This window comes from Vanellus vanellus (assembly GCF_965231255.1).
Source record: "Vanellus vanellus genome assembly, chromosome: 3".
NCBI classification, from domain to species: Eukaryota; Metazoa; Chordata; class Aves; order Charadriiformes; family Charadriidae; genus Vanellus; species Vanellus vanellus.
The window spans coordinates 58193808-58213392 of NC_138907.1; the positions used below are offsets into that span (position 1 = coordinate 58193808).

Consider the following 19585-nt stretch of genomic DNA (forward strand, 5'->3'; position numbering starts at 1 on the left):
AAAAAAAGTTTTACCCTATACATTGCTACATACTAGTGTAGGATCTTGACATTTTTACTTTACAGCAGCTTTTTGGTACTGTGTAGAAACTGAAGTCTGCGCGCATAGCTCAAATTTTGGAGAATAAGACCAGGTAGGTGGATACAAATCACACATTTATGGAAAGAAATAAAAAAAAAAAAGACAGAAAAATCAGGACTAAGTGCTACCAAACTTACCCGTCTTCCTTCTAGAAACTTAAGAGCTGTACCAATGTTGGCAACCCAGTGAATTCTCTTCAGCTGCCGTCCCTGCTCACAAGGCTTAAAGAGAAAGAACAGCGTAAACTCCAATTAGATTTATGCCACTTTGCTGCAAAAAATGAAGTTCCAAATTATTATAAATGCCTCTGTACATACCATCGTCTGATTTACAGGTAAAAACATTCTTCGGAACAGCTGAATTTTATCTTTGCATGTACCGACAGGGAGGACTGACAGATATAGGGGATGTAAATGTGATACTTCTATTATAAAAAAGTTATATATGTCTTAATAACCTCAGAATGCAAGCTGTCAGCTTCAGCCCATAAACTTCATCAAATCAGAGATCTGTTTTTCTTATGTAAAATAAACTACTATTTTTATACACACATATATATTAGGGTTATTAGGGGCAGTCAGCATGGCTTTTCCAAGGGGAAGTCATGCTTGACCAACCTCATAGCCTTTTATGAGGAAATAACGAGGCGGATGGATGATGGCAGAGCGGTAGATGTGGTCTACCTTGACTTCAGTAAAGCATTTGACACGGTCTCCCACAGCATCCTCATGGCTAAACTGAGGAAGTGTGGACTGGATGACCGGATAACTAGGTGGACTGCGAACTGGCTGAAGGAGAGAAGCCAGAGAGTCGTAGTCAATGGGGCAGAGTCCAGTTGGAGGCCGGTAACCAGCGGAGTGCCTCAAGGGTCGGTACTGGGGCCCATATTATTCAATATATTCATCAATGATTTAGATGAGGGAATTGAGTGTACTATCAGCAAGTTTGCTGATGACACTAAGCTAGGAGGAGTGGCTGACACGCCAGAGGGCTGTGCTGCCATCCAGAGAGACTTGGACAGGCTGGAGATTTGGGCAGGGAATAACTTAATGAAATACAACAAGGGAAAGTGTAGGGTCCTACATCTGGGCAGAAACAACCCCAGGTTCCAGTATAGGATGGGGAGCTACCTGTTAGTGAGCAGTGTAGAGGAAAGGGACCTGGGGGTCCTGGTGGACAGCAGGATGACCATGAGCCAGCACTGTGCCCTTGTGGCCAAGAAGGCCAATGGCATCCTGGGCTGTATTAGAAGGGGGGTGGTTAGCAGATCGAGAGAGGTCCTCCTTCCCCTCTACTCTGCCCTGGTGAGACCGCATCTGGAATATTGTGTCCAGTTCTGGGCCCCTCAGTTCAAGAAGGACAGAGAGCTGCTGGAGTGAGTCCAGCGTAGGGCAACTAAGATGATTAAGGGAGTGGAGCATCTCCCTTATGAGGAAAGACTGAGGGAGCTGGGTCTCTTTAGTTTGGAGAAGAGGAGAATGAGGGGTGATCTTATTAGCGTTTATAAATATATAAAGGGGGAATGTCATGAGGATGGAGCCAGGCTCTTCTCGGTAGCAACCAATGATAGGACAAGGGGTAATGGATTCAAGCTGGAACACAAGAGGTTCCACTTAAATTTGAGAAGAAACTTCTTCTCAGTGAGGGTGACAGAGCACTGGAACAGGCTGCCCAGGGAGGTTGTGGAGTCTCCTTCTCTGGAGACATTCAAAACTCGCCTGGACGCCTTCCTGTGCAACCTCATCTAGGTGTTCCTGCTCCGACAGGGGGATTGGACTAGATGATCTTTTGAGGTCCCTTCCAATCCCTAGCATACTGTGATACTGTGATACTTGAGAGAAAGTAACATTCTCTCAGTAAAATATTTTTGCCTGCAAAGGAGAAGTCAAGGTGGTTGTTATTTTTAAAAATCAGTCTGCAGTGAAGCCATTTTACCTAGAGGATTTTTATCCATTCTCTCTAATACTTCACTGGTGATTAAAAAAAACAGCTATCACAAACCCTCATTGAACAATGAATTTTGCCGAACCTCAGATATGTAGGTTAAAAAAAAGACGGAATCCCTTGAATTAAATCAAGAACCTATCCTAGCTTTCTAATACTCTACAGTGGAATTAATTCCCCACTGAATCTTATATTGTAATGCAAATGTAAACCTACTATCATTTAAATTTGCGTTCACAAAGTTACAAACGGATTTAACGAAGGCCTGCTATAGATTCTGAAATTCTTCTTGCAGTTAGTACAGAATATCATATTCTGCTATACGTGACCTTTAAATTAACCAGACATTATTCTGGTTCTGGTCTCTCACTAATTAATGTAGGCAGGATACAATCCAATGAAGTTCATGGTAACAGGTGTCGTCATTACACTTTTTTTCTGTTATTACTTCTGTTTTGCCACAAGAGGGAGACTTTCTGTCTTAGAAGAACAGAAACAGGTGTACTTCAACAGAGCAGAAACACACTTGAAAGTATAGCTTTTTTTCCCATCCTACAGGAAAATCACTCTTGCAATCTCAATTACTACCGAATTTTGGTTATCATCTGCGACCTAAACAGATGTGAAATATGAAAAAGGGGCAAAAGCGTGGCACTTGCAAATTGCTTGCCTGTGAGGAACCAGGTGATGTCTGAACCCCGACGGCAAGCCACATGATGGACTGTTGCTCTACTATTTCAGATGCTGCCACCTGATCTAAGAGCTGGTTTGGAAAAACTGAAAGCCCTTGGCCCCAAACCCTTTTGCTCTTCTCCCACATCACACGGACAAAACTAGCTTGGCTGCCAAGAGACAGCCTATTTGCCACGTACACACCGTGGCGTCTGTACACAACCTGGCTGAGAAAAAGTCTTTTGGCATCAGTTAAGGTTCTTTACAGTAGCAGAGCAGCTGTCAAGGTAAATGGGTGCAAGACCCCATGAAATTTGAGGGGTTCACCAATTTTTTTTCAGAGAGGAAGCTGTAAATTTAACAAGAAAATACTATAATTATTTCTTCAAGATGTATCGAAATAGCTTGCAGTTTGTGTCATAGTAGTAACACCCAGATGAACTGCAAAGAATAATATAAATAAGCAATTTTCATGAACTAATAAGACAAAATCAATAGAAAATGCATAAAAAAAAGAATGTCAGTCTGTAATCATAATTTGGGGGGTTTTCTAACCAGGTAGCCCACTCTGTGAATAAGCTTATTTTGCTATGGATCAGTAATTTTTTTAATGGTATTCAAATATAGAAACACATTAGAAAACTATATCCTAGAGAAGTTATGCAACTATTATGTATATTGAGAAGGAAGGAAGTTCTTACCAGCTTCTGCCCTGAAAGAACCTCCAAAAGGGCAATTAGCATTACCCCATCTTTGATGTCTTCAAACAGATCGTTCACCAGCATGGGAGGATTGCGCTGAAAGGGAGAAGGCTTCAGATATTATAAAGGCTCACCAGCATCCCATCCTACCTCCCTTCTTTTCAAACAGAAGCACAAAGACTGGCTGGTCCCCTCCTTCATATTTTATAATGTTTAATATCAATGTATCATTTAACCATTACTTTGCCACCATATTTTGTAACTATTTAACATTTCCGGCACAGGACTGTAACACTAGATGTTTTCTGCCACTGACACAATGGAAGAACCTCCTGCTCCCTAAAACAAGCAAAGAAACACACCAACGACTGCCTATGAGTCTACAAAATACACACAACTTACAGATGCACCATTACAGTCACATTTCAGTCTACCAGCATACGTCGCCTAGTGTTAAGTATGTCACAGAAGTTTCACTCTCGGTCTGAGCAGCGCAAGGAGCTGTATGAATGAGAGATGCCTAAATCAGAGTGGCTGGTTGAGCAGTGCTGCCACTTTCGCACAGCTGACGGTTGTTACGCCGTGTCACTGTATTTTCTCTCCTCTCCTCCAGGCCTTGCAGGCTTCCAGCGCTGTTAGCACCGTGTCAGCTTCTACTTAAGGCAAATTGCATAGCGTATGGCTTTACATTCACAAATGCAACAATGATAACACTTAAAAATATATAAACAGACATTTTTTGGGGAATTTTGTATAACAAGGTCACATTAGTAAACTCTCTCTTAAATCCATCCCGGTTTGTGGAACTATAGCTCTCAGCTGGGCAGGACTTTACTGTTCACAACAATGTCTCTTAGAAACATCAAGTTTAAACTTGGTTCAGCTGAAATAAATGAAAGAAACACCCTCTAGCTTCCATGAGCTTGTCAGCATTCATATACCTGCTAATTCACATAATACTAATACTCATATCTGCTCATTCACTAAAATGACAACCAGACTACAAAATTCTTTAAATTAGTTCAAGTTTAATAATTTACTTTTGGGGTACTTCTGAAAAAAAAACATGCTTGTACAACAACTTGATCTATTGCTTCTGTTCTGTAGAAATATAGATTTGAAAAGATGAACCTAACAAATGAAACACTGCTCTTGGAAAGCTAAAAATGCTATGACAAATCAGGAGAAAGCAAAGTTTTCTAGTTCCCATAATCAAAACATCTTGCTTTCATTGTTCAGCTTGGATGAACTAATATTTCAATGAGACATAATTTTGGCATAAAGTGGAAAAAGAACTCCTCTACTGAAAGCAGGCTTCATCTGAGATTTGACATGCTCTAACAGCCACAATAACAAGAGTCTATTTTCTCGTGTATATAAAATAAAGCAATACTACAACTCATCACGAGGGTATATTTATCATGTTCTTCCTTAATATAACACCAAAGAAATCAATGCAGAAAACAGGTCACTGGAGAGGCAATTTGTCCCAGTCTTGCATCACAAGCAGTTGATATAAATGCAATTAATTTTCCTCACCTTCTATGTTATAATTTCCTCTTTGAAGTTTGGAGCAGCTTTGGTTTTATCAGTATTAAAACATGATATAATACTGAAGAATTTTGTGCTAAAATAATTCAGCAATAAAGACAAGAGGATTATAGCAGCTGACATCCTAATGCAACAGGAGGTGAAGGCCTAAAAAATCTCACCACCTATCTAAATGCCCCAGTTGTGAGGTTTGTCTCTTGAAGCTCACTCTACAGTAATGAAGAGAGACAGGGCAATTTAGGACAGATTTAGATTGAAGGGTAAGTGAGATTTACTCTGCCCCATCACCCTGGTGCCCATAATGTACCTGTCAGATGATCTGTTTGAGTGCAACACCACTCCGTTCCAGCTGGACTGGTTTGGTGTCCTTACTCTCAAATCAGGGTACAGGCCAGAATTTGCCTTATCCCAACATGAATCAAAAGTCATCTGGAATTCATATGCAAACTGAGTCTGGGAAGCACCTGTGGTTTCCACAGCGTATAGCTTCACGCTATAGATACAACCTCTGACTGCCCATGTCAAGCTCTTGCTCTGAACCACAACCTTCACTGGTGGCTCCTCACCGGCAGTAGTTACACAAACTAGATTTGCACCCTAACTGAGGCATGGCACAAAGGTAAGGCAGTGAAAGAAGACATCATCCACTTAAATTAACGCCTGCAGTACTTTCCTTTTGACATGAATCAAATACAGGTTTGGGGAAAACTAGGCGAAGTATTGAGAAAGCATTGAACAAGATGAGAAGCAGCAAAGAAGCCATCAACTGACTTACACCAAAGTCAGTAAGACCTGCTGCTATGAAGTGTGAGAATCACGATTGTCCATAAATCAGCAGGCTGAAATGTACTTTTTGTTGCTGGAAGGTTGCATAATTACAACCACTGCCAGTGTTTAGCAGCACACACGAGGCACACACCAGCCAGTGTTTAGCAGCACACACGAGGCACACACCAATAAAACAGGAACAGAAGGCAGATACAACAGCTGTGCCACGAGATCTCTTGTATGAGACTCCTCTAATACAGAAAATTTCTTAATTATACAGATGGCCAAAAATGTTCTGCATAATACGCTTTATAATATAATGTTTTTCATGACCCTGAAGATGTTAATACCTTATTACAAGGAGGTAAGACCCTCATGGTGTTTCCTAAATCACTTTTTTTTTTTTTTACTACTCTGCGCACATAGCATAGAATTTACCCTATTGTTATGACTCCAGAATCTCTCAGAAGTATGGAACGAGTTATATTTTTAGTGGCATATATAGAAGGACAAACTCTTCTTTTACATAAGGATTCCATAGATACCAATTTTACTCCCCATGCTGATTCAAATCAGGAAGATATACATACACTATCTGATACTGAGAAGTCCATACACCCTTATTTATTGTATATGGACCATCGCACTGGATAGCTCAAGCTACTCAACTGTTTTTCCAGGCAGATCCTCTACTAAGATTAACACTACATCTTCTGTTGGATTAGATAAATAGCTACTCCTTGGCTGCATATATAATGTCAAATGAAATGAAGGGAGAAAGTGAAACTGTACACTGCTTACTTATTAGCTTCCAGAGAAGACAGGTTTTTTTAAAGCTGTATCTGGTTAAAATCTGTTAGAATACTTTCTGTTCTAGAGATTCAAAAGGACTTAACACCTATTTAACCATTTAGTTGCCTTAATGCACTGCCAAAATACTAGCTGCAAATCAGTAAAAGCAGGGGAAGAATACTAACTTAAAATTTTGTAATCTTGAAAATGTTGAATGTGCTCCAGATTTTGGCTTTTTGCGTATAAATATATAACTTTAGCAATGCAATCAACTGCAATGGTCCTAATACACTATATTTTGAAGACTGGAAAGCCTGTGCAAAGAATTTAACGAAGTACTTTTTAAACCATGAAAAAAAGAATATTTAAAAAGTATATGAAGTAACGTCTCAAAATACTATAATATTAAATAAAAGATGTTACTTATGAACTTGAACAAAATTATTTGAGGGAACTCAGAATATACTTTGATGAACAATCGGACATTAAATCTACAACTTGACAGGTGTACACTAAGGTTTCTGATGCCTTTTGGTTTTTTTGTAAGTTTCTACAAGGAATCAAAATAGAAAAATAATACTAATGATATCCTACATGCTGCATTGCATGTATTCTATTAAACATTCATTTATTGCATCATATGCAATCACAGTAGTATAGTTTATAGTGACAATGACATTTAGGAACAGTCATGTCACAAAGAGGGAGGCACACTCAGTACAAGTGAATTCATATGCTCTGTAGGAGGAATATGAATTAAGTGGGAATGAATCTTAAAGGTTAATGAACCAGATTTTTCCCATATTAAATATTTATTAAAATAACTGAATTTAGAATTGATCACAAAGGGCAACTGATGAGGAAATGCTTTGCATAAACTTGTTGCTCTTGCAAACTTACTTAATTTGCTGTAGTAGTCAGGAATATTTTGAATGATTTAAAGAATTGAACATCAGTACATATGAAAAGTATCTGACTGACAAGCGTCAAAAAAAGAGATTCATAATAGACCTGCAAACTCTAGACATTCCTCCTCTGACACAGTAAAGGAAGTTTTGTAAAATCCAGACCTCAGATACGGAACCAACGTATATTTGGTAAGCTTCAATCTTCTATTCCAACACTTTTTCTTGCATATAATTTCTCATTTGCATCTTTGCTACCGGAATCTTTTACTCACACCCTGCACTTAACTTCTCTAATGAATAAATCATTCTATACAAACAACAGTAACTGCATCATAATGGATGCCAATGCAAACACTGGAAACTGCCTTTGCTACTTTAATTTTCAAATAATGTTTCAAAAACTGCTGAAAAAATGTGTCAAAACCTATTCACATGCACAAAAAAACCCAAATCTGTGTAACTACTGAATTTGTCTCTGCAGGGAAATACATGTGGGAACAGGAAGGAGAATGTGAAATTTCGATTACTCTGTAATAGCTGGCCCACTCCTCCACCCTAAATTTAATTCCTAAATCCTTAATCACGTAGGTTTTCATGTTCCTTGCTGTTAATGACTATTTTTATGACTAAAGTCTGAGGGACTCAGCCCTAACTTTTACACGATTTGTTTTGTCCCACAAATTAATATAGTGTTCACTGTTTAATATTAGAGATTGCATGCAATACTAGTGAAAACATATAGTGACTGTTGGCAAAGAAAGGTCCGAGGCAGATTTTCCTCATCATGCAGTCGAGATGGACACTAGCTTAATTCTTTTCTGTGTCAGTGACTAAGATACTGGGAGCCTCTGATTTCCCAATTTGAAAAAGACAAAAAGACACAGAATTAGTTAGTTCATTGATGAAAATTGAAGAGGTTCTTGCATGAAGACCAAGTTACATTCTAAGAACAAACTACCATCACTGACAGCGTTTTGTGTGAGTGCTGTAAATCTTGATATACCCATTACTTTTTCTTCCTTTCTTTGCTACAAAACATATAATTTTGCAATTTCAAAAGCCTTAATGTAAGTTTTAATGCTTTGAAAGCATTTTAAGTTTTAAAGCATTATGAAACCATTGTGTAAGTATAATTTAAAAATGTTCACTCATTCTTAGTTTTATTTTTATTTGATATCTATCCCCTGCTTTTGTTTCTTGATGTGTGCAACCTCTTAATGGCAATACAAAATGAATAATAATTTCTTTCAATATGTATTTGTTGTTCACTCTAATTGGTGACTCTACAGCAATTCTTTGGTGAGTACACATCAAGTTATCCCTGCACCTGGGAACAAAGATGTTATTTGATTGGGTTAAACCAATTTACAGTTCGTGTTCCAAGCTTTGAAACTACTGTTTCCCATCAGTTTCACCAAAGATGACAAAGGCAGTAAAAGGTGTATGCCTCTGTTATTTTACAAAGAGGCATGTTTCTCATCTTCTTTACTCATCTAATCCACTATCTAAAAAAATCAACATAGGCAATGAAATAAAAAACATTTAAGTAGTTGCTGTTCTGAATGGGTGTAATATCTCCTTTTTGACATATTTGGTGTAACGTTGTTCTGTGTTTTAAACTTAGACTTTGAAAAGATACCTCAAAAGATATTCAGAAGCATACCCAAACTATTTCTATGTCTTTGATTGCTGAGACTGAGATGAGAGATGTACAGTTCTAGAATCATAGAATGGTTTAGGTTGGAAGAGACCTTAAAGATCATCCAGTTCCACCCCCCCTGCCATGGGCAGGGACACCTCCCACTAGACCAGGTTGCTCAAAGCCCCATCCAGCCTGGCCTTGAACACTTCCAGGGATGGGGCCTCAATAACTTCTCTGGGCAACCTGTTCCAGTGCCTCACCACCCTCAAAGTATGAATTTCTTCCTAATGTTTAATCTAAATCTACCCTCTTTCAGTTTAAAACCATTACCCCTCGTTCTGTCCCTACATGACCTGATAAAATGTCCCTCCTCATCTTTCCTGTAGGCCCCCTTTAAGTACTGGAAAGGTGCTATAAGGTCTCCCCAGAGCCTTCTCTTCTCGAGGCTGAACAATCCCAACTCTCTCAGCCTGTCTTCAGAGGAGAGGTGCTCCATCCCTCTGATAATCTTTGTGGCCCTCCTTTGGACCTGCTCCAACAGGCCCACGTCCTTCTTGTGCTGAGGGCTCCAGAGCTGGATGAAGTACTCCAGCTGTGGTCTCACCCGAGTGGAGTAGAGGGGCAAAATCACCTCCCTTGACCTGCTGGCTACATTTCTTTTCATGCAGCCCAGGATACAGTTGGCCTTCTGGGCTGCAAGTGCACATTGCCAGCTCATGTTGAGCTTCTCATCAACCAACACCCCTAAGTCTTTCTCCTCAGGGCTGCTCTCAATCCATTCTCTGTCCAGCCTGTTTTTGTGCTTGGGATTACCCCAACCCAGGTGCAGGATCCTGCATTTGGCCTGGTTGAACTTCACAAGGTTGGCATGAGCCCACCTCTTAAGAGTGTCAAGGTCCCTCTGGATGGCATTGCATCCCTCCAGCATGTTAACCGCCCCACACAGCCTGGTGTTGTCTGCAAACTTGCTGAGGGTGCACTCGATCCCACTGTCCATGTTGCCAACAAAGATTTTAAATAGCACCAGTCCCAGTACTGACCCTTGAGGAATGCCACTCATCACTAGTTTCCACTTGAACATCAATCCGTTGACCACAACCCTTTGAGTGCGACCATCCAGCCAGTTCCTTATCCATCAAGTGGTCCATCAGTCAAATCCATGTCTCTCCAATTTAGAGACCAGGATGTCATGTGGGACAGTGTAAAATGCTTTGCACAAGTCCAGGTAGATGACGTCAGTTGCTCCCCCCTTACCCACCAATGCTGTAATGCCATAGAAGGTCACCAAATTTGTCAGGCATGACTTGCCTTTAGTGAAGCCATGTTGGCTGTCACTGATCACCTCCTTATTTTCCATGTGCCTTAGCAAAGTTTCCAGAAAGATCTGCTCCATGATCTTGCTGGGCACAGAAGTGAAACTGACTGGCCTGTAATTCCTTGGGTCTTCCTTTTTAACTGTTTTGAAAATTGGGGTTATGTTTCCCCTTTTCTAGTCATTGGGAACTTCACCAGACTGCCACGACTTTTCAAATATAATGGAAAGTGGCTTAGCAACCTCATCTGCCAGTTCCTTCAGGACTCATGGGTGGATTTCATGAGGGCCAATGGACTTGTGCACCTTCAGGTTCCTTAAATGGGCTTGTACTTGATCTTCATCTGTAGTTAGCAGTTCTTCATTCTCACAGCCCCTGACGTTGTCTTCTGCAACTTGGGCAGTGTGGCTAGAGCCCTTGCTGATGAAGACTGGAGTAAAAAAGTCAGAGTACCTCAGCCTTTTCCATATGCCAGGTGACCAGGTCTCCTATTTCTTTCCAGAGAGAGCCCACATCTTCCGTAGACTTCCCTTCATAGCTGACATATTTATAGAAGTTTTTCTCATTGCCCTTGAAGGCCCTGGCAAGATTTCATTCTATCTGGACTTTAGCTTGCCTAACCTGGTCCCTGGCTGCTCAGATAGTTTCTCTGTATTCCTCCCAGGCTACCTGTCCCTGCTTCCACCCTCTGTAGGCCTCCTTTTTGCTTTTGAGTGTGTCTAGGAGATCCTTGTTCATCTGTCCAGGTCTTCTGGCTTTTTTGTCTGGCTTCTTTGTTGGGATATATTACTCCTGAGCTTGGAGGAGGTGATCCTTGAATATTAGCCAGCTTCCTTGGGCCCCTCTTCCCTCCAGGGCTTTATCCCATGGTACTCCACCAAGCAGTTCCCTCAAGAGGCCAAAGTCTGCTCCCCTGAAGACCACGGTAGTGACCTTGCTGTACACCCTCCTTGCTGCCCTAAGGATCTTGAACATTTCATGATCACTTCAGCCAACGCTACCCTTGAGCCTGACATTCCCCACTAGACCCTCCTTGTTGGTAAGGTCAAAGTCCAGAATAGCTCCTTTCCTCGTTGTCTTCTCTACCACTTGGAGAAGGAAGTTGTCATTGACACATTCCAAGAACTTTCTGGATTGCTTGTGCCCCGCTGTGTTGTTCCTTCAACAGATACCAGGGTGGTTGAAGTCCCACATGAGGAACAGGGTTCTCCAATCTGTCTACAGAAGGCCTCATCCTCATCCTCATCCTGGTCGGGTGGCCTGTAGCAGACCCCCACTGTAATGTCACCTGCCCCTGCTGTACCTTTAATCCTGACCTATAAGCTCTTGGTCAGCTCTTCATCCATTGCCAGGTGGAGCTCAATGCACTCCAGCTGTTCATCAACATGGAAGGTGACATGCCCTCCTTGTTTCTCCTGCCTGTCCTTCCTAAAGAGCCTGTATGTATCCTTCCATTCCAACACTCCACTCATAGAAGCCATCCCACCACGTCTCTGTGATGCCAATGAGATCATAGCCCTGGAGGTGTGCGCACGTATATGAATAGACAACATGCAAATAGGAAACTTCTTGTCCTGTTACACGTGCATATCTCATTTATCACCAGTAGAACTGCACAGACACACAAAAAAATTAAACTGATGGCCAGAAGACAGATCACATTCATTTGAAAGATTGTGACCCAATTTCTGCAAGTGGGTGGCAGAGAAAAAGAGAGGATTTCTAATTGCTGAGTCTCACCACATCCCCAAGTCAGAATCACAGAACGGACTCAGCTGGGCTTAGGAAGACAGACAGCAGAGGGACGGATGTAGCCTAGTGCTAATATGCTGACCCAAAATGAAGCTGCATTATACTACCTGCTAGTTATCGTACTTGCAGCTCTTTCCTCCGTGCTCATCCCATGTGGGACACTGCCCTGTGGATGAGGGCACAGATTGTGCTAGGGCTGTTGTACATCAGTCATGCTTTGAAGTGTCCCATAATTAGCTGATGCCAAGTCCTTTACCTGTCTTCTGCTTGTGAAAGAACATACCTTTGAATTAGGAAACATAATTTTAAAAAAGTAGCATTCTAATGTAAGAGCAAAAATTCATACCTCCCTCCTACTTTCTTTCATAAAGTTTAATTCACTGGTACTTTCATTTCATTTACCTGGTTTGTTCATTTTCATTTATTTTTATCCATATTCTCAAATGTGTTCTTAATTTTACAGTTAAAAAGCCAAAAAAGATTTTTTTTTTAATCTTCTCGGTGGATTTAACTTAGTTATTGAACTAGTTTCTCTTTCAATTAGAGAATTCTTCTTTTTAGAAGAAAAACATACACTAAGATTTTAAAGATTAGGAGCGAACAATTTTTCAGTCATAGCAAACTCTGACAAACTATCACATCCTGCTTTATATTTTCAAAGAATTACTTGTTCTCAGATCTACCTAACACAATCAAATCAGTCCTGCATTTCCATTTCTTCCAAATCACTACCCTTCACAGTGTCAGAAACTGCTCTTGTTTAATCCTCCTTTGCTCTTCTCAACCAACAGAGTATAAGGATGAAAACTCTACCTGAGTAGAGTTTCCTTTCCTTCATCATCAGTAAACCCATGTTTCAAATTGCTACTGAGAAACCCCATAAATCTTTGCTTAGAAAACATTAATTTCTCCTGGTTTTGAGGTTTCATGCAGTTACTCACCAGCGTTTTTTTCAAAAGCATTCAAACTAATTCATGATATCATATTTCTCGAGATAGCCACGGTGTTAGAATTACAGATACTTTGGTTATTTTTTAGTTTTTTTTTCTTATTTCCTCCTATTACTTTTTAACATTAACAATTTCACTAGATTAGTAAAAATGGCAACTATTAAACTTTCTTCCAAAAATTAAAGGAAAGAAACCCAAAGTTTTACAGGAGTAGCCAAGAAGTAGAGAGCCAATTTGAAGTGAAATTACTATTTATATTGAAGCCCATATATACTGAGTCAAATTCAGCACACTAACTCTGGATTGCATTTTGGATTACATTGTAAACTGCAATCTGGCAACTGGCCTACACGCACAAAGTAAGGGAGCAGAAAAGCCTTTGAAAAAAGTAGCTCTGTAAATTCACCTACAATTATGTAGGTAACACTTATATGTCGTTGTGGTGGATTGAGCTGCTGTCTCCCTCCCCGTCCTCAACAGTACAGGGGAAGAAAACAAGATGAAGAAGCTTGTGGGTCGAGATAAAGACAGGGGAATCACTTACCAGTTACCGTCACAAGCGAAACAGGTTCTACTGAGGGAAAATGAATTCATTTCCAATTAAAATAGATTTGCATGGTGAGAAATGAAGACAAAATTGAAAACGCCTTCCCCCCACCTACCCCTTTTTTTCCCCAGGCTCAACTTCACTCCTTCCCTCTCAGCTCCTCTACCCCCCAGTGCGGCAGAGGGATGGGGAATGGGGCTCGCGGCCAGTCCGTAACAGCTCCTCTCGGCCGTTCCTTCCTCCTCACGCTTTTCCCCTGCTGCAGCGTGGGGTCCCTCCCATGGGATACAGTCCTTCAGGATAAATTTGCTCCTGCGTGGGCTCCTCTCCACAGGCCGCACTTCTTGTCAGGAGCCTGCTCCAGTGTGGGCTCTCCAGGAGCTTCAGCTCTGCTGGAGCGCCTGGGGCTCCTCCTGCCCTCCTTCTGCTCCCACCTTGGTGCCTGCAGGGCGGTTTCTCACACTTTTTCCCTCACTTCTCACCACCTGTGCAGCATTTTGCCCTTTCTTAGATACGCTTTCCCAGAGGCACCACCAGCTTTGCTGAGGAGCTCAGCTGTGCTCAGTGCTGGGTCCACTGGAGCCAGCTGGACCCAGCCATGTCCAGCATGGGGCAGCACTGGCCGCTCCTCACAGAGGCCGCCATGCAGCCCCCCATCACCAGCACCTCAACACCTGCCACCTGGTCCGGTCCAACATCTCCTTCCACATTCTTTAATTCCAGTCTTTAACAGACAGAGGTCCAAGTGAAGAAGCATGTGTTGGCGTTTCTCTGCTGTCAGTGTGAGGCCAGCGCTTCACGGTGTTCCTGGCTAGGTACTATTTTGGCAGGTGTGCCACCTTTTATTGGGTCCACAGATGAGAGCAGAATGCAGACAATGCTGCCTAAAAGTGGGTCTCCTTCCAGGATTTTTCCTTGTCACATTTCAAAGGCCTCCAGACAATGGAAATTTTACAGCTTTCCAATTTCTTTTGAAATAATAAAAACGGCAACAATCTTTTATAAGAATCAAGTAACCTAAATATTGAATTTCTGGGTTACAGTTTAGAACACGAGTGCAAGGGGAGTCCTTTCACAGACCCATCAGTATTTCCTACAGCTGTGATGAACTCAGAAAACCTACTTCCACACTTTCCAAAACCAGGACTAACAAAGATCTAAAAGCTCAAGCTTTAAAAACTTAAAAATTTGAATGCCACGGGTTATTCCTGTGGGGACTAATCTCTATAATCTATAACCTGTGATTCTCCTGTGGCAGCACAACAGCATAAATGGGAAGCAAAGTCAGCTAATCTATACATCTGACTCAGGCAGTGAGGCAAACTTGCTGACAGCCATCAATAAAAGTATCATAGAAATGACCTTCCTATTAAAGGGTGAATTAACACAGACCAATTACTACAGGGTAGCTCAGATAGCTAAAAGTGAGGGCTGTGGCTAGTTTACTGCTTGGTTTGAATGTGAGTATTTGATTAGCCTTTACCATTTCACACCCATTAAAGAAACAGACACTAGATCACACAAGTCAAAAGGTCCACCCTCACTAGTACAGTAGAGTTCACAACTCTCAGTCCAGAGAGAAATCTCTTAACTGAGCTGCCACTGAAACTTTGTCTCTTCCCAAGGATTAGTCACTTATCACTAGCAAATTATCATTACGTTCATACACGCGTATATATACACCCCTAACGATATGTACCTATATCTATTTGTCAATTATTATTGGATACTACTGATCAATTATTCATGACACAATACAATTAGGAAATAAAAGAACATGAAATAAGAGTTCTTTTTCTCCTCTGACACATGTTCACAGCCCACTTTGCTAACATTTTAGCAAATACTGAATATCTTTTCATCTCAGTTGCAATAAATGGAACATACATAGAGTGCTTAAGTTCTCTGCTGCACAGGGACCTTTTCCAAATTATTTCAAAAAGAATGGGGGACAGACCCCATCCCCTGCGAGGATCCACTGTCAAGAAGTCCTGAAGATAACCTTGTTCTTGCAGTTGAATTTTACAATGCCAATGTAGTTCATTTCACAGTAAATTCCTCAATTACATTCCTCGGTAATGTAAATAAATGCTGTTGCTTTACCATACAGTCTCATTAGACCAAATGACATGATATTCTATGATTCCGTGGTTCTATATAGCATTACATGTTTCCTGTTTGCTCTGTTCATGTTTGAGGGCATTATTAGCTAAAACAGTGCTCTTGCAGTTGTTCTTTCCTCAATTTTTAAGTTCATTAATCTTCATGATTTAAAATACGCATTTCAAAGAGCACCTCTGGTGTTTAAATATTTTAATTTACTGAACTAATTGATAACTACGGTTAAAGCTGTGCTGTGTGAAAACTCAGGGAAATGCCAAATTAAAACTCACTGCTTATGTTGTCAAATAAAGTTGGTATTAGTTGTAGATTAATACTTTTAAAATTGTGTGTAAATCACTGTCTTCATTCTGCTAAAACCAAAAGAGGAATTTTAGGTTGTGCTAAGAAGAAGCTACAATGGTTTCACGACAAATCCCGAGATGCATCAGATAATTAATTGGGCACTGGATTCACGAAGCACTATTTATGTTTGTAACCGGTTCAGGACGCCTCTATGAAACTACACAACCGACTCAAGTTTTATTCAAATCCACTGTATGTAATAAGGCTCATATTACCGTTTAACAGAAAGCAGTTTCAAATATTTTGTCTGACTGAAACAGCAGCCACTGTTCTACCTTTCAGTTTTAGCCAAAGGAGATGGGTTGTCGCCTGTAGACAGCACCCACAGTGCTGCAGCTGACCACTGTCATGCTGAAATGGATTCATCCTCTATTGGTGTACAGATAATGGGGATCCATTTTTAAGTTTATGCCATTCTGCTCAGACACATCTGACATATTCTATACTCCAGGGCCTGCATAGGCATAGATAAAAAGGTTTGACCTAAGAAAAAAAAGTAAAATTCAAAGCCATATATTACCTTAGCCAGATGAGTATTGATCCATTTTGTGAAAGTCCTTTTCTGCACTGACTCTTGCTCATCTGAGAAAAAAAGGAAATCGGTTTGATTAGACATTGCTGAATACTTTTGTATTTACAAGATGGAAGAATAGTATTCCCTATTGACAACAAAGGCATTCTGCACTTGCCAGAAGTGCCACTATATTTTCCTGAGACAGTTAGTTTTGCCTGTAACAACCCAAAACACTTCATATTCTTATAATAATGCTCTGACACTTGACTATTTGAAGAGTTCCACAGCAAAGTTCAAGTCTTAATGAGTCAATGAACAGTAAGACACCATTTCAAATCTGAATGTCAAAATAATTTTGACATCTAAGTCCATATTATATTTACCCAAGGTTGGAGCACCTACAGGTTCTCTGTACTTTTTAACTACGTCGCTGACAGTCAAGTTGCTTTTATGTAGGAAGTCAACCAGGGACGTAGAAAAAATACTTGGAGCATGTATATTTGAAAATGTTTACAATGTTGAATTAAAGATTTGAAATTGCATTATCAAGCTTATTTGTCCTCTGGGAGATCCTGCCAGGGAGGAGCCATTAGCTAGTTCAGGCAGTACTGCTACTTACTACCTTGCTTAGTCCTGTCTTGAAGCACTTGTCTGATTTATAGTGAATTTCACTGATTCTCAGATGGTCCCTCAGGGACTGCTGCCAGCTGCGTAGACAAAAATAGCTCCTGAATGAGCTCCTCCAAGTTCAGCAGCCAGGGTCATGGCCGCGGAGGGACGAGAATCACCATGCCATAGCCAATCTATGAAGTCCTGTCCCTTCCCTGTGGGGAATCAGGTCTGACACATGGAATAATTTCACAATGGGGCATTCACGTATTTATGTTGGAGATTTTTTCTTTCAAAAATAAAAGGAAATACCTATTTTACTGGAAAACAAATCATATTATTACCAGCATCAGTTCTGAATGAGCATCTTCATTCCCTACAGAAAATGCAAATAAATAAAATTGCTGTTAAATATTTACTTTTTATAAGAACACATGCACGTTCCAAAACCTACAGATGGAAAATCTAATTTTAGTTACTGCCTTTGCTGCTGACTTGTGAAGCACTGAATAGTGATTTGATCTCTTTCACATTTGTAAAATTAAAAGGCAATATTCTTTAATCCCCTTTAAAGTTCTGGAACAGATAACTACTAAGTTTGATGCACTGCTAATAATGAGCTTCCTGATGTACACTCATGCAATGCTGCTCCTCAATAAGACACAAATCACCACACAAAATTCATCAGCCAAGATGTTATCTTAAGTGGGACAACAATGGCTCCCTGATCACATATGAGCTCCCCAAAAGTGTTTGTGCATTATGACCCGGGGAAATTTTCTTTACATGTAAATGATATCTCACCTCTAAGAAATACCAGAGGAAAAAAAATATACATATACTTCCAGCATCTATTGCTAGATTAGCACGCTTCGTGACTAAGAAAATAATTTTGCATTCTTCATTTTCCTTTGCTTTGATTTCATTGGGTAGGTTGTCTTACATCACTTTAAAACATTCATTACTTTCTCAGAATCTACTTGTTGCACCGATGGGCAAGTTAGGAAAAATATCACTCAAAATACAGCATTGTGCTTCATTCAGTACTGACTATTTTTGGCAGGGGATGTCTTTATACATGAAAATTGTTTCTACATTCTGGAAAACAGACTTCTCACAGTATGGTTTCTAACCATGAACAAGATGTTTCCCTTGTGACATACAGTAAATGTCAGCTCTGCTCTGACGAGCAATTACATATATAGGTAGCTCAATTAATTTCAACGGAAGTATTTGCACACTTGAACTGGGTTGTGCGTGAGTAGGCGTGGGGACGGAGATTGAGCGCGCACAGAACCAGTCCAGCTCTGGCTTTATTCGGACCTCTGTAACTTAAAATTCCCCAGCAACCAACCCCGATACAACCACGGCATGCCAAAAGAAAAGAACCAGGCCTTTAGAAGTCAAACTTCTAATCAATGAAAAGAGTGAAAATCATTCCCTAATTTGTAGTTCCAGTGCATCCTGCTGATTTAAGAAGCAGCCTTCTGACAACGACTGGAAATCAGAGACCCAGCTCCTGGTTTCTAAATGTGTACCAGCAGAAGACATACTCATTTTCAGTCGTATCAACAACCAGCAGAAATAGCCTTTCAAAATAATCTGTTTCAAGGGAATATATGCCAGCAATACATTCTTTACGAGCCCAACAGCAACTATTAATAACAAAGTTTCATTTTTTTTAGCATTTATTTCTCACAAGCTTAAACCGAACAGATTTTACCACTGTAAAACCTATGTCTGAACATAACCCAAGCAGTGCATTGATTTTACAAATTCCACGATAAATACGCTTTTTACAAATTTCCCTGGCAATTCATTGAACTGATATAAATTCTCTGCAGAGGTACTGTTTCTCGATACTCACAAGACCCACGCGTCATACGGTTTCTTACGCTCCCTGCACCTGCCAGGACTGTCACCTCCTTATTTCCACCACTTACCCTGCCGGTACTGAAAGAACCCAGGAAGCTGATTTAACGACGTAACATTTCTGCCACCAGCACCTCTGTAGCGAGCCATGAGCGCTGCTGCTGCTGCTGCGGCTGCTGCTGCTGTGGCTGCTGCTGCGGCTGCTGCTGCTGCTACTCCTGTCTCGTGTAGTGTGCAGCGTTTCTTTAGAATACAGCCAGAAGTGATTTTTCAAGAACAATCTGATTTTTTTCCTTCACTGGAAACGCAGGCCTCTCACGCAAATCCCTCCACCTGCTTTTCCCGGAGAATTCACATGAAGCCAAACCTTAAAAACATCTTTATAGATTCTTGCGGAGACGCAACAGCCAGACAAAGCCAGCTGTATTGGAAGTAGCAGTTCTGCTGGTCTCACTGCCATCATCCTTCTCCACTGTTTTCCCGTGGAAAGATTTTATTATCCG

The 19585-nt window shown here is 40.7% G+C and overlaps 1 protein-coding gene across 1 annotated transcript in view; it reads right to left on the reverse strand.

Annotated features, from left to right (window-relative positions):
• Positions 1-19232, reverse strand: part of SYNE1 (spectrin repeat containing nuclear envelope protein 1) — a gene marked incomplete at its 5' end in the record, with an annotated part of 264160 nt that extends 244928 nt beyond the window's left edge. The window contains 4 exons of the mRNA XM_082481847.1: positions 219-302; positions 3399-3494; positions 16608-16669; positions 19154-19232. Of these exons, the coding sequence (XP_082337973.1) occupies positions 219-302; positions 3399-3494; positions 16608-16669; positions 19154-19232 (321 nt within the window). The remainder of the gene's footprint in view (positions 1-218; positions 303-3398; positions 3495-16607; positions 16670-19153) is intronic.
• Between the last annotated feature and the right edge of the window lie 353 nt (positions 19233-19585).